Source organism: Dryas octopetala, chromosome 6 (assembly GCF_963921425.1).
Source record: "Dryas octopetala chromosome 6, drDryOcto1.1, whole genome shotgun sequence".
In the NCBI taxonomy this organism is placed as follows: Eukaryota; Viridiplantae; Streptophyta; class Magnoliopsida; order Rosales; family Rosaceae; genus Dryas; species Dryas octopetala.
Window position 1 is genome coordinate 6,122,885 of NC_141371.1, and position 13,411 is coordinate 6,136,295.

Sequence of the window (13,411 nt, forward strand, 5' to 3'; positions counted from 1 at the left end):
ATTCTATATGACAAGATAGGCTCGAGTTTTAGAAGAAGCTTTTTAATGATACTGTCGTTCCACAGTATAGTGACACATCTTATCTATCTTCTCAAGCCTAATGCTAATGCTAATTAATAGCCTTTTCAACCTCCATTCAAAATCCGATGGCCATTTCAAATTTCCATACGGATTCAAGCAAATAGAAAGGATGTTGGATATGCTTTCACTTCCTTTACTTGATAGAATGATTCTAAAGAGAGGAACCAAAGCAACTAAAATATATAATTTTCGAAACATATCGGAATGATATCACAAAACAAACACAAATCTTTGGTAGGTTACCTTTTGCTGAAACCTTCAAACTATTAGAACTATAAAATAGAAACAAAAAACTATAATTTTTATAAAAATTATCATGGTTTTTTCTTTAATGCCTGTGTAGCTATACCATAAACTATAATTTTGAAGTCTGTGTTACAGAGTTCCAGGAAAAGGGTGCGTTGCCTCCAGATGCAATGCCAGATCGTGGAGACGAGTAAACTGAAGACCTCTGAGAAACACTTCTAGTTTCCGGTTGTTGGTAGCACCGCAATAGCTTCAGAATGTAAGCATCATCGTGCAATGAGAAGGGTGTACTGCCAAAGACATGTTCGTAAAAAAATTATCATTCAGAACAATATTCAAGTCTTCGGCCATAGCAAGGCAAAGAACTCGTACCTATTGAAGTCGAAGTGCACCAAGCGCATGTCTTCAGAAATCTCAATCTCAACCGTAGCATCAGGGCTTGTCTAGAGAAAGAGCAAAAAGTGAAAAACTAGGTTATGCACCTCCCGCATGTACACAAGCTGTTGAGCAGATAACTGTACGTTGCAAAGCCTGTGTATACATATAATCTGGAAACTATGATTCTAAATTTTTGTAAAACCAACAATTGTCCTACTTCAATTTAATGTGAAAAACTTTCTTAGACAAGTTGTAGGAAATTGAACCATTGTTTACTCAGAATGATTTTTCCCATATGGCTTTTATGAATCTACAAAACTTTTGAAAAAAAGACCAAATTTTTCTTATTTCTAGATAAAATTTCACATTTATCTTCTACAAGATACACAAATTTTTTTTATGAGAAATTATAGATCTCAAAGATCTAACTTTCAAACAAATTTTACTTTTCCCCCTAGCCACCTTTCAGCATTAGCCTAGGTATATATAGCCATGTAGCCAGATTGGTGGTATAGTCATGTAGGAGCAGGGTACGTCTTTGTTCCAAACTTGCCTGACAAAAACACAATTTTCCCCTTCCCTCCTAAGAAAAGTTACAAACAGGATATTTTTCAGCCACTCTACCCATTCATCCTAAGAAACAAGCCGAAACACTGGGTTACGATCAACCTTCAGCCCAACACTAGCGAGTGCGAGACACACTCTAGTATTGGAGATTAGTAGGATTGATAATACAATTTGAACAATTTAAAGTTTAACAGTCCTAAATAAATTGTAACAATTTTAAATTTTCATGCAGGAATGAAGTCTATACAATAGCTGAAGAACATATCAACAAAAAACAAAAGTATATATGCTGTGCATCATCACCTGAAATGATAAATAGTTCACAATCTGTCCTAATCCACCGACAAAATAAATTTATGTATCGTAGCTCTTGGCCATTGGTTCAAGTGGTAAAGATTAGGGTGGGGATTGAGATAAGTTTTACGCTCAAAGTCTGAAACTCAAATACATGATAAATACATGCTTCAAGTGTATGATTGTTTGAATTTGACACAGACCAATACAACTTTTTTCATCTTTCAACTAGTAATAATCATGCGAGCAAACAAACAGAAGATAATAAAGTAATATACCTGAACCAGTATAAATGGCAAAGAAAATCCTTCATGATGAGTGTTTCCACTCTTGAGCAACTGCTTATTGCGCAAAACCAAATTTTGGAGACCTGCAATCTTTATCATATCCCAAGGGTATAGCAAAAAGGAAAATAAAACACCAACTATAGAAGATTAGCCGATATAATCATTACATTTGGAGAACAGCATAAAAAATGTCAATAGATATTTTCAAACAAATTTCATCCTGACTGATATGAATATGGATATAAATTACGAAATGCTTGTGGTTTATATACTTTCAAATTTAAAATTCTTCATAAGTTTAATGTATAGCCCAATAAGTCTATATTTGTTATTCTTTTTAACCCCTGTAAATGCAATAACACCAATTGTCGTTGGTTATTGCACTTCAACAATTAATGTTCCAATGCAAGACATACTACCAAAGCATTCCTATAGTGACTGAATAAGACTAAAACCACAAGAGACACTCCACAATAATTAACTAATTGAATAAATGCCCCAAGATCTATAAAAGTTATCTGACTAAAGATATGTCAAATATCATTACTTGCTCTTCTAAGTCTTTCAAGTCAGCCACCTTCTTTGCAATCCTATTCATCAAGTTAACACGCTGAGCCTGAAAGGATCAAAAACAAAATCATCAAATTTTTCCATTTCCCAAGATTTTATAGCATGCTTATGTATCACATGATAAAAAATAGTGACATCCACTAACCTTAATATCTTCAAAATCCTTCATATTTGAAGTTGGAAGTCCCTTCCACTGGATTTCCTTTTTATCTCTAGTAATGATATCCAGTGCCATAAGAACATTTAATGCATCATATACCCGTCTTCGTATGTTTTTCTCATCAAACTGAGAAGTGGAAATTTCAAGTTCACAACATCTTTGAGTGCAATAGTAGTAATAATAATAACAGTAGTAATAAAAATAATGTAGGTAATCTATTGGTTTCAATTGAACTGAACCTCACTCAAAGATGCTGCTGTTTCACTGTGAATTCCAGCATACTCTGAAATTATTTCATCTGCAACCTGAACAGAATCAATAAAATTACTAACAATGTACTTAAACATTCAATGATCAAGTAAGGGAAAATATATTTTAGAAATCTGAAGTTTTTGTGACAGTGACAGTGGATTGTTCTTCAACACAAATATAGCAAAGAGTACAATTGTAAAATAATGATTTCTTCAGTGCATAGTTTTCATACAAATAAACAAGTTGAACCCCCTGAATCCTGATCCAAGTAGAAGCCATAACCATTATCAGCAAAGATAAACCATATATAACTTGATTCCAAAAACAACTACTACAAAAAGGATCTCTTTCTTTTTCCCATAATGCTTCTTCACCAAACAAACTCCATAGTTACTCTAAAACAATAAATAAAATATACCTCACCATATGTTGTTCTTCCCTTGCTCTCCAACTTGTTACAAACTGAAAAAGAAAAAGAGAATTATATGGTCACTAACCGCAGTTTTAGAGATAATACACTTTGACATCCCCAAGATTGTTTAATTTCACAAACTCATGCACAAATAATATAAGCATGACTTAACAAACAAGCAGATCAAGATCTCCCTCTCTCTCTCTCTCTCTCTCTCTCTCTCTCACACACACACACACACAAGCACACACACCAGATGTTAGCAAAGAAACATTTTGACTTGTCTATAACAATTACTGACCTATGACACTGAACTGGCGCAGACCTCCACCCATTATTCTTGAAACCCTTTTCTTCTTTGCTGCATCTCTTTTGGCAGGAAGCAAAAAACATTTCAGAAAATACATAATTTAATTAAAAATTAATAGCCTTAGGTGCCACTTGATGCAGCATACCAGTGCAATTATACTTGATTGAGAAAGTTCTTAAAATGACGCTATCAGAAACATAGTGCTTCAGTGGTTCTAGTTCAACTGCTAACACATGGAAAAGAAAATGGAATCATATGATTGCATAAACCACTTCTACTCACCTGGAAGCTGCATTACTGGTTTTGTTATGATGGAAAGTGATATTGTTTGATCTCTGGGCACTCTCCAAAGAAGCTACATTGTCCACTGAAGCTGAAATAGGACTTCCTGGGCTAGAATTTTTCTGACAGAATCCACCAAAAGAATCCCCTGAGTACTCACCATCCATACTGTTCAAGTAGCTATACTTGGCAGTGATCCTTAATCTCCTTAGTAGAAAGCTGCAATTTAAAACAAAACATTTCTGGGTTTTTATAGTGAGCAGTAAAAACAAAATACTTCTTTGCAATTTCTCAAATCAAAAGTGATAAATCAACAACACCACAGAATGACGAAATTGAGGAGCTCCCAAACTCACACTGTCACACAAATGCTAGCAGATTGCCAAGTTTTCTAGAATAATGAGAGCCCTAATATTGTTCATCCAACATAAAACTACAGAAAACAAAAGTAAGCAAAAATTATTAAAATTTAAAAAAATAAAATAAAATACTACAGCCATGTATTTTTTGGGTGAAATTTCAGATATAAAGAAAAATGGAGGCTGCAAACTGAAAGAGAGAGTGTAATATTACTAACCTGAAGATCAAGTTGTTTTCAAGGAGAAGCGGAACCCTAAAAATAGGGACTCTTCGCGATGTATTACAGGCTTTAAGGCATATAAGATTTTATTGGAAATGAAAAAATATAAAGATCAAGTTGTTCCCGCTTTTCGCGATTACGAACAGGGTCACAAGGCAGACTGCTAAATTACATGATGATGAAATTACCCCCAAAACTTTGTCTAAATTACCATCCGAATGGACCCGTCCCTGTTCGATGTTTGGGCCACCAGGCCTGCCTACGCCCATCTCCAGTTTGGGGTTAGCCCAAACCCAAATTCTATATTTCATGGCCACTTCTTTTATGTTGTTAGAATAAATAGTTAGTGGGGCTAAAAGGGGGCACATAGGTGTCGTGGTGTAGTTGGTTATCACGTCAGTCTAACACACTGAAGGTCTCCGGTTCGAGTCCGGGCGACGCCATTGTGATTTTTAAATCCTTTTTTTTTTATTTATATTAACCTACACTAATTTTGATTCATCTTTTAGTAGGGCTTCTTCAAGTTTATGTTCCATCGTTGCAGAAACCATTCATTTTACTAGCCCTCTAGCAAACTATGCATTTCGGTAGACAGCAGCAAGATTCCAAAATGATAACCCATAATTGCAAGATGAAAAGGAAGTTCAAAGAAAAAAAGATGTGGGAGGGAAAAGAAAGCATAACAAGACTATTTACACTGCTTGGACCTGAAATTTTCAGAATCAAGAAGTTTTACAATGAGTTTCTCTAGCCTTTTTGATGTTACAGTTGGTTTCACAGCATTTGGATTCCCATAAACTAAACAGGAATCTTTACCTACACTCCCTAAGCACCAACCACCAGGTGTAAACTGGCCGCTTGATCTCCTCAGGAGCTCCTTATCAATTCTGTTGAGAACCGGATCATCCCTGGCAAATGTACCGGCAAAAGGGGCTCCATTTTGCACCATGTCGTTATAGTGTTCCAGTGTTAGATTAATTGGATGTTGCTTCGGAGGGCTATCCCATCTTATATAATGCAAGTCATGATTCACAGTCGTGTTCTGGTAGTCCTTATGGTTGCAGATAACAGTGTGGAAGTAGCCCTCTGGGGATGACAAGAAATTGGTATAGTACATGAGCAGAGTGCGGGGAAGATTGTCCCATCCCCAAACACAGAATTCAAGAAATGGTTTTGTCAGCACCACCCATGTGGACCCTGAAAGTAGTAAGCTTTAAGATACGCAAAGTAAAATGGTCCTACAAACCATCAACCACAGATAGTGCAACTAAGCAAAATAAACCACAGTTCTATCACAAGTCCCCAACAAGTACAATCAGCTCCATTTGCCTCATGTTAAAATGGCATTTCCAGGTTCCATACCAAAGCCTGAAGTGCCAAAACCCCAGTATATTTTGGAAATTCAAAAATCCCACTTTAATAGATGTAAGAACAGTATGTAATGATCAACATGACAAGACTATTGCAACACCACACAGGTTAAAAATCTAAAGAACTGGTGATAAGGACAATCAATAACATTTTCTGATATCATATTGTAAGGATATCTTAATGAATAATTTAGATAATGATGTTCTGGTTAACCAGATAATCCTTCGGCTTTAAGAAACCCAGAATCAACTAATTTCATCAGAAACCGCACTCAAGGCTAAGCTGCATTAATTATTTCAAAAAATAAATTTGACAAATAGTTCTAAGAAAGTCCCACTTGTTTTATGCTTTTCTTCTCATGGTAAGTGATGTGATGAAATTTAGAGTTCGAAGGCTGCAAGGAAAGCTCAGAAGTGAAGAAAGGGTAACCCTAAACAAACTTGAGCAATAAAATAACCAGAGTTGTAGATATTTTTGGAGAAGTACAGAATATGTTGTGTTTTGAAGCAGTAGTAATCTTTAGCACGAAACCTAGGGTATGAGAGTTGTAGAATCATTTCCATGTTATAATTTTTCATTCACCTAAAAGAACCCTATTTATCTAACATTCTTTACGTATACACTTGATCATTTGATACCAACATCATTAGTGTCTAACAGAACCAACTTGGTCCTTGATTTCATAATATCAACTGGAAAGTGGAAACCTTATAAATGCAAAGACTACCATATCAAAAATAGACCCAGAACATACTATGCTAAAATGTAGAGAAGGAGTAGTACCCATGAATAACTTGAAGGAAGCAGGCATTGACCTTCTCTCTTTAGCCCAAAACACACCGGATTTCGTAGAGTGGTACAAACCAGGATCAATAATAATAGGCCTTGCTCTTTGATTTCTGTAACATTTGCACATACATGTAGATAGAAAAACTATGAATACCAAGTCTAACACTAAAAAGAAAACAAGTTAAATAGCTTTAATATAAAATTAAATTTAACTTAAAAAAAAAAAAAAAAAAACTCACTCCTTCCACCCAATATTACTCGTGTGCTCCAGAAAGTTGAGGTCCCTTGGCAAGTACGAAAATATATGCAACAGCTCTATAATCATCCAAAATAACAATAATTAGCGAACATAATCAACCTCTAATTAAAAAAACTAAAATTAATCTAAAATTACTATTTAAAGTTACCGTCTTGGGACATAAGAGGATAATCCGAAGCACTGAGATTTATAAACCAATCCCAATCCTCGGCCCGCTTGAGCAAAATCGCAATGGCGTGCAGCGTAGAGGCGATCATAGTCGGACCCTTGGAGGTGACCAAATCGGCCTTGCCGACCACGAACGCGTTCCGAAACGCCCGAATCGCGCCCTCCGATTTGACGAACTTGGCCAGCTCGAGCCGCTCGGCGTCCGAAGCTTCCAGATCGAGGTGGAGCAGGTAGTAATTTCTTGGGTGGTACGCCGCTTGAAGCAGCCGCCGCAGCCGCGGAGCGTCGCCCTTCGTGCCCGATATCAGGTACGCGAATCTCGGGAGTTTCGGAAGCCCTAATTGGCGGTTGTTGTCGATCATTTCGGTACCGAATCCGATATTTCGGTCGAGAGTGGTGAATTGGCGCTGCTCGTAGTAAAAGTCGGCGCTGCCGGGAGAGGATTTACCGTGGCTTAAAGTTATGGCGAGGAGGATGAGGAGGAAGAGTACGGACGTCGCGGTTAAAATCATGAGCCATTGGTGAGTGTGAGTTCGTTTCATGGAGGTAAAATGTTTGTTTTTTTGGGATCAGAGGAATTGGTAAATGCCAAAAATAAAAAATAAAAAGTGAGAGGATTTGGGATTTTTGGGGGTTGAGATGGTGAGGGGCAGTGTCGGCGTGAAGCTTCTTCTTTGCAGGTGGGTAATGGGTTCTGGTTGGAGAGGGAAAGGACACCCGCTTGGAATTTAATTTGAATTGTCGGTAATTATTTGGTATAGGGCTCACCAAATAGCCCAAGGCCCGAAGCCCACCCGAAACCCGCCCAGCCCATTGGGCCCGAAGCCCGATGTGGCCCGACATTTGGGCCGGGCCGGCCCGGCCCGAAAATTTTTTGGGTTGGGCTTGGGCCATCCCCTTGAAGCCCACGGCCCGCCCAAAGCCCGGCCCGCTTAGGCCCGCTCAAAGCCCGCCCAAAGCCCGGCCCAAAGCCCGGCCCGAAGCCCAAAGCCCAAAGCCCAAAGCCCGAAGCCCGAAGCCCAAAGCCCGTTTAATATCTTCAATAAAAAAAAATATAGGATTTTGGCTATGTTCTAAATCAAACTTGAGACCTCATAGAACAAATTTCAACTCTCAACCAACTGAGCTAACTAGTTTATTTGTCTAATTGGTGAATCATAACATATTTAATAGGTTTTTCGTTTGTTTATTCTAATAAATTATTAATATGTTTATTAAGTATTTAAGTTATTATATAATTCTATAATGTTAGTAAATACTAAATAGTAATAGTGTAAACTATACTATGTAGTCTATGTAAGTATGTAATACCATAAATAATAAACTTTTAAAATTATATACAACATTACAAATTTACAACTATAATAAAACATAAATGTATATGTGCATATACAATTTTTATAATACAACTATAATTGAAGTTATTAAACCATGATGGCATGATTGTTCATTAATTTAACAATTTGAACCGTTCATTTTATATGTTGATAGTCAAATATCATCCTTACAAAAAATCGGTCGAATCGGAATTCATTTACTCGTTCGATTATCATTAAAAAAACCATGATCGTTAATTAATTCGACCATCATTACGTCATTTTTACATCTCTGATTGAGCTAATTTTTTGCAAGGATTCTCTTTGAGTGGGGAACTAAAACTTGAACGGTTCGGATCGTTGAAAACACGATCGATATATGAGCTTCTACATATAAATACACTTGAAGAGTTGAAGAGTATAATTCTAATAACTTTCTCGTTGAAACCTTATTGTTTTCATAATTGTGAAGACCACAACGTGATTTCAACAATCTGAACCGTTCATTTTCTATATTCATAGTCAAAGATCATCCTTACAAAAAATCAGCAAAATCGGAATTCATCTACCCATTCGATTATCATTAGAAAAACAACGATCGTTCATTAATTCGACCACCGTTACGTCATTTTTACATCTCTGATTGAGCTAATTTTTTGCAAGGATTCTCTTTGAGTGGGGAACTAAAACTTGAACAGTTCGGATCGTTGAAAACACGATCGATATATGAGCTTCTACATATAAATACACTTGAAGAGTTGAAGAGTATAATTCTAATAACTTTCTCGTTGAAACCTTATTGTTTTCATAATTGTGAAGACCACAACGTGATTTCAACAATCTGAACCGTTCATTTTCTATATTCATAGTCAAAGATCATCCTTACAAAAAATCAGCAAAATCGGAATTCATCTACCCATTCGATTATCATTAGAAAAACAACGATCGTTCATTAATTCGACCACCGTTACGTCATTTTTACATCTCCGATCGAGCTAATTTTTTGCATGAATTATTTTTGAGTGAGAAATTAAAATTTGAACGGTTCAGATCGTTAAAAACACAATTGCATCATTTGTTTATAAAACATATGTAATAAAATATATAATAAAGCATATATTACACATGTAATAAAATTAAAAAATCCAAACCCCATCCAAACCCCATCCAAACCCTGAAACCTCATCCAAACGGACCAAACCCCATCCAAACCCCTAAGCCCAAACCCCAAAATACCCTAAACTAATAAAATATTAAACCCTAAAGATAAGTCATAACTCATAAGTATATAAAGCTAAGTTTCACTGTAACCCTAAGTCTCTATTCTCTAACCATTCGCCGCCTCCTTCAACAGTTCAACATCAAACCCTCTCGGCCTCTCCAAACTTCTCACTTCTCAAACCCTCTCGAGTCTCGGCCTCTCCATCATCTGATCATCACCATCAATCCATCATCACTCTCTCAAACTCTCAGACCCTCTCCATCATCACGGTTTCACTGTAACCCTAAGTCTCTATTCTCTAACCATTCGCCGCCTCCTTCAACAGTTCAACATCAAACCCTCTCGGCCTCTCCAAACTTCTCACTTCTCAAACCCTCTCGGCCTCTCCATCATCACCATCATCACTCTCTCAGACTCTCAGACCCTCTCCATCATCACGGTTTCACTGTAACCCTAAGTCTCTATTCTCTAACCATTCGCCGCCTCCTTCAACAGTTCAACATCAAACCCTCTCGGCCTCTCCAAACTTCTCACTTCTCAAACCCTCTCGGCCTCTCCATCATCACCATCATCACTCTCTCAGACTCTCAGACCCTCTCCATCATCACGGTTTCACTGTAACCCTAAGTCTCTATTCTCTAACCATTCGCCGCCTCCTTCAACAGTTCAACATCAAACCCTCTCGGCCTCTCCAAACTTCTCACTTCTCAAACCCTCTCGGCCTCTCCATCATCACCATCATCACCGATTCACCATCTCGCCACCCCCAACTCCGATCGAACCCAGGCTACCCAGCAACCCACCAAACTCCGATCGATCGGACTCGATCCGATCAATTAATGATCAGATCGAGATCTGAACTGCGATCGGATAGTTGATAGCACTATCGCTCAGACAGTCCGAGCACCACCGCAACGCCACCTTCGCACCAGCGACTCCGCCGCAAGCTCCCTGCCAGTTTGCCTCCCTTTGCGTGTAACTGTGTAAGTGTAAGTCATTTTCCCTTTGTGATTTCAGTTAAGTCATTTTCCTGCCAGTTTGCCTCCCTTTGTCATTTTTGTGATTTCAGCAAAAAATTCATCACTGTTTCACTAATTGTGTTTTTTTTTTGTTGTGTGTGTAGCTGTGGTGAAGATTAATAGCTTGTGGTGAAGCTGTCCTGTGTAGGAGTTGGCCTCTTGTGTTGGTGCTGGTGCTGCTGCTGTGTGAGTGGCAAATGGCAATTTGCTGAATTTCAGTTTATTTGCAGTTTGCTGGTATTTTTTTTTGCTGGTAGTGTTATTTGCTGGTTATTTGTTGGTAGTTTTTTTAGGATGTCTACTCACCCAGAGTCTAGTGTAATTGGAATCCATGAATCCATTGGTTCCCCCCCATCCACACCCCAATCTAATTCTATTCCTAAATCCAGTAGAAGTGAAGTGTGGAACTGGTTTGAAAAAGTTGTTGAAATTGAAAATGGTAAATCTGTTACAAAAGCAAAATGTGCAATATGTGGAAAAAAATTAGATGGCAGTTCTTCAAATGGTACAACTCATTTAGCTCGTCATTATAGGAAACATATTGAAAGCCAAAATGTTAATATTGGTAATCAAATGCTTTTACAATCAAATGCTGCTGGTAATTTGTCAAATTTTGTTTATAAAGAGGAAAATGCTCGAAAAGAAGTTGTTGATTTTATAGTTAGGGCAGAATTACCTTTTACTTTCGTGGAAAAACATGATTTTAAAGGAATGATTCAAAGAGGCTTTACTCCACAATATAAAGGAATTTCTGCCACAACTTGTAAAAGGGATGTTATGAAACTGTTTGTTGAAGGAAAATCTCAATTGCTGTCTTATTTTGAAAAATATGAAGGCAGAATTTGTTTGACTTCTGATGTTTGGTCTTCTAGACAAAAAATTGGTTTTATGTCATTAACTGCTCACTTCATTGATGCTGACTGGAATTTAAATAAAAGGATTATTTGTTTTAAAATGATTGAGTATCCACACAGTGGACAGTCACTTGCAACTCATATACATGAGGAACTCAACTCTTGGCGTATCCACAATAAAATTTTTTCAATTACACTAGATAATGCTTCAAATAATGATGTTGTTGCTGATTTGCTGCCTTTATATCTTATGATTGATGATGTGCCTAGACAAATGTTTCATGTGCGTTGTTGTGCTCATGTTATGAACCTGATTGTGCAAGATGGTTTGGCTATTTTAGGTCCTTCTATTGATAAAATTGTTGCAATTGTGCGTAGTTTGAATTCTTCAAATAAGAGACATGAAATTTGGAAAAAATGTTGTGTTGATGTTCGTTTGGATAAGAGAAACATAGACAATGATGTTCCTCATAGGTGGAATTCCACATATGCATTGTTAGAAGTAGCCATTCAATATAAAGCTGCCTTGCATAGATATGTTCAGACAATAAATCAATCAACTAGAAGTTCTACTTTACCGATTCCATCTGAACATGATTGGCTTGTTGCTCAGTTTGTTTGTGGTTTTTTAAAGACTTTTGATTCTTCAACAAAAATATTATGTGGTGTGTATTATCCTACTTCTAGTCGTGTGCTGACTTGTTTGATTGATATTCATTGTGCATTTCAATCATATTCTCATATTAATGCATTTCAAACTGCTATGGTTGCTATGAAAAGTAAATTTGATAAATATTGGGCAACTTTTCCTAAATTGTTTTGTTTTGCTACTGTTATGGATCCTAGGTTCAAAATTTGGGCAATTAGTGAGTGGTTAAATGTTATTGGTTGTGAGGAAGATGACATAAAGGTAAAGGTAGATGAAATTAAGTCTTCTCTGTTTAAATTGTATGACCATTACAAGTCTAATGTGCCTGCTGCATCATCACGAAACTCTACTGAAACCACAACTAATCCTCAAAGTACTGTTTCTGGTAGTACTAGTTCTTCCCCAATTTCTATTCCTAACTTTCAAAACAGTGCTATGAGAGCCTTGAAAATGGCAAAGGTGCAATCCTCTGTTTGTTCTACTTCTGATTTGCAATACTATCTTGATGCACCAGTTTTAGATGATGTTGATGAAACTACATTTTCTGTTTTGGGATGGTGGAAATCACATGATACACAATATCCTGTGCTTTCCATCATGGCTCGTGATTTGCTAACTGTTCCAGCTTCAACTGTTGCATCCGAAGCTGCTTTTAGTGCAGGTGGTAGAGTGGTATCGGAGAAGAGGGCTAGCTTGAGTCCGAACACTATAGAAGCTCTAATCTGCGTCAAAGATTGGCGCTTAGCTGAGGCAAGAATGCAAGAGGCTGCTCAAGAGGAGGATTGGGCAGAGGATCTAATGAATATCAAGCTATCAAGACCTGAATTTGTTGAAGAAGAGACCCCTTCCCCTGCTGAATCAGCCACCTGATTAACTGATTTTATTTTTTCAGTTTCACTATTGGTTTGTAATTTGTAAACTCCATAAGGAGTTAAGCACCATAACTCATAACTGCATATTGTTACTTTTAGTATAATTAAATCAATACATTTCAGTTTTGAGGGTTGTGTATGTGCCAACCTAGTTGGGATGTACATGTGAAATGCAAATGATAGATAGGTTGTGTAGGTGCCAACCTAGTTGGGATGTACACATTCTATAGTGATGCATTTCCCCCTCTATTTATAATTAAATTATATGTTGTTAACTTGTTAAATTGTGACTTTGGGAGCTGACATTGCAAAATTTTGGCAAGTTAAAACCAATGAATTAGATCTGCTAAGTTTTATAGTTATAATAGACATAAATTAGGCAATAAATTAAGCAATTTGAGAAGCCAAAAAAGCCTAATTTGGGCTGCCCGTTCGGGCTTATTGGGCTGCCCGTTCGGGCCTAGTCCGGCCCG

The 13,411-nt window shown here is 37.2% G+C and overlaps 2 protein-coding genes and 1 non-coding gene across 3 annotated transcripts; 1 reads left to right on the forward strand and 2 right to left on the reverse strand.

The window, feature by feature from the left end:
• Positions 1-436: 436 nt before the first annotated feature.
• Positions 437-4,469, reverse strand: DPA (Transcription factor DP). Its single transcript, XM_086248126.1, has 11 exons — positions 4,417-4,469; positions 4,196-4,272; positions 3,840-4,058; positions 3,549-3,616; positions 3,254-3,297; positions 2,823-2,888; positions 2,569-2,709; positions 2,401-2,469; positions 1,845-1,943; positions 700-770; positions 437-617 (listed from the first exon to the last, which is right to left on the reverse strand). The coding sequence occupies exons 3-11, from the start codon at positions 4,004-4,006 to the stop codon at positions 437-439; spliced, it is 906 nt and encodes a 301-aa protein (XP_086104252.1). The 5' UTR covers positions 4,007-4,058; positions 4,196-4,272; positions 4,417-4,469.
• A 319-nt stretch (positions 4,470-4,788) lies between these two features.
• On the forward strand, positions 4,789-4,862 carry TRNAV-AAC (transfer RNA valine (anticodon AAC)). The gene has a single exon. It is a non-coding gene; the product is annotated as a tRNA-Val (tRNA).
• A 225-nt stretch (positions 4,863-5,087) lies between these two features.
• Positions 5,088-7,730, reverse strand: LOC147281663 (Core-2/I-branching beta-1,6-N-acetylglucosaminyltransferase family protein). Its single transcript, XM_086246443.1, has 4 exons — positions 6,987-7,730; positions 6,819-6,894; positions 6,574-6,689; positions 5,088-5,616 (listed from the first exon to the last, which is right to left on the reverse strand). Exons 1-4 carry the CDS (start codon positions 7,546-7,548, stop codon positions 5,108-5,110), a joined length of 1,263 nt encoding a protein of 420 aa, XP_086102569.1. The 5' UTR covers positions 7,549-7,730; the 3' UTR covers positions 5,088-5,107.
• Between the last annotated feature and the right edge of the window lie 5,681 nt (positions 7,731-13,411).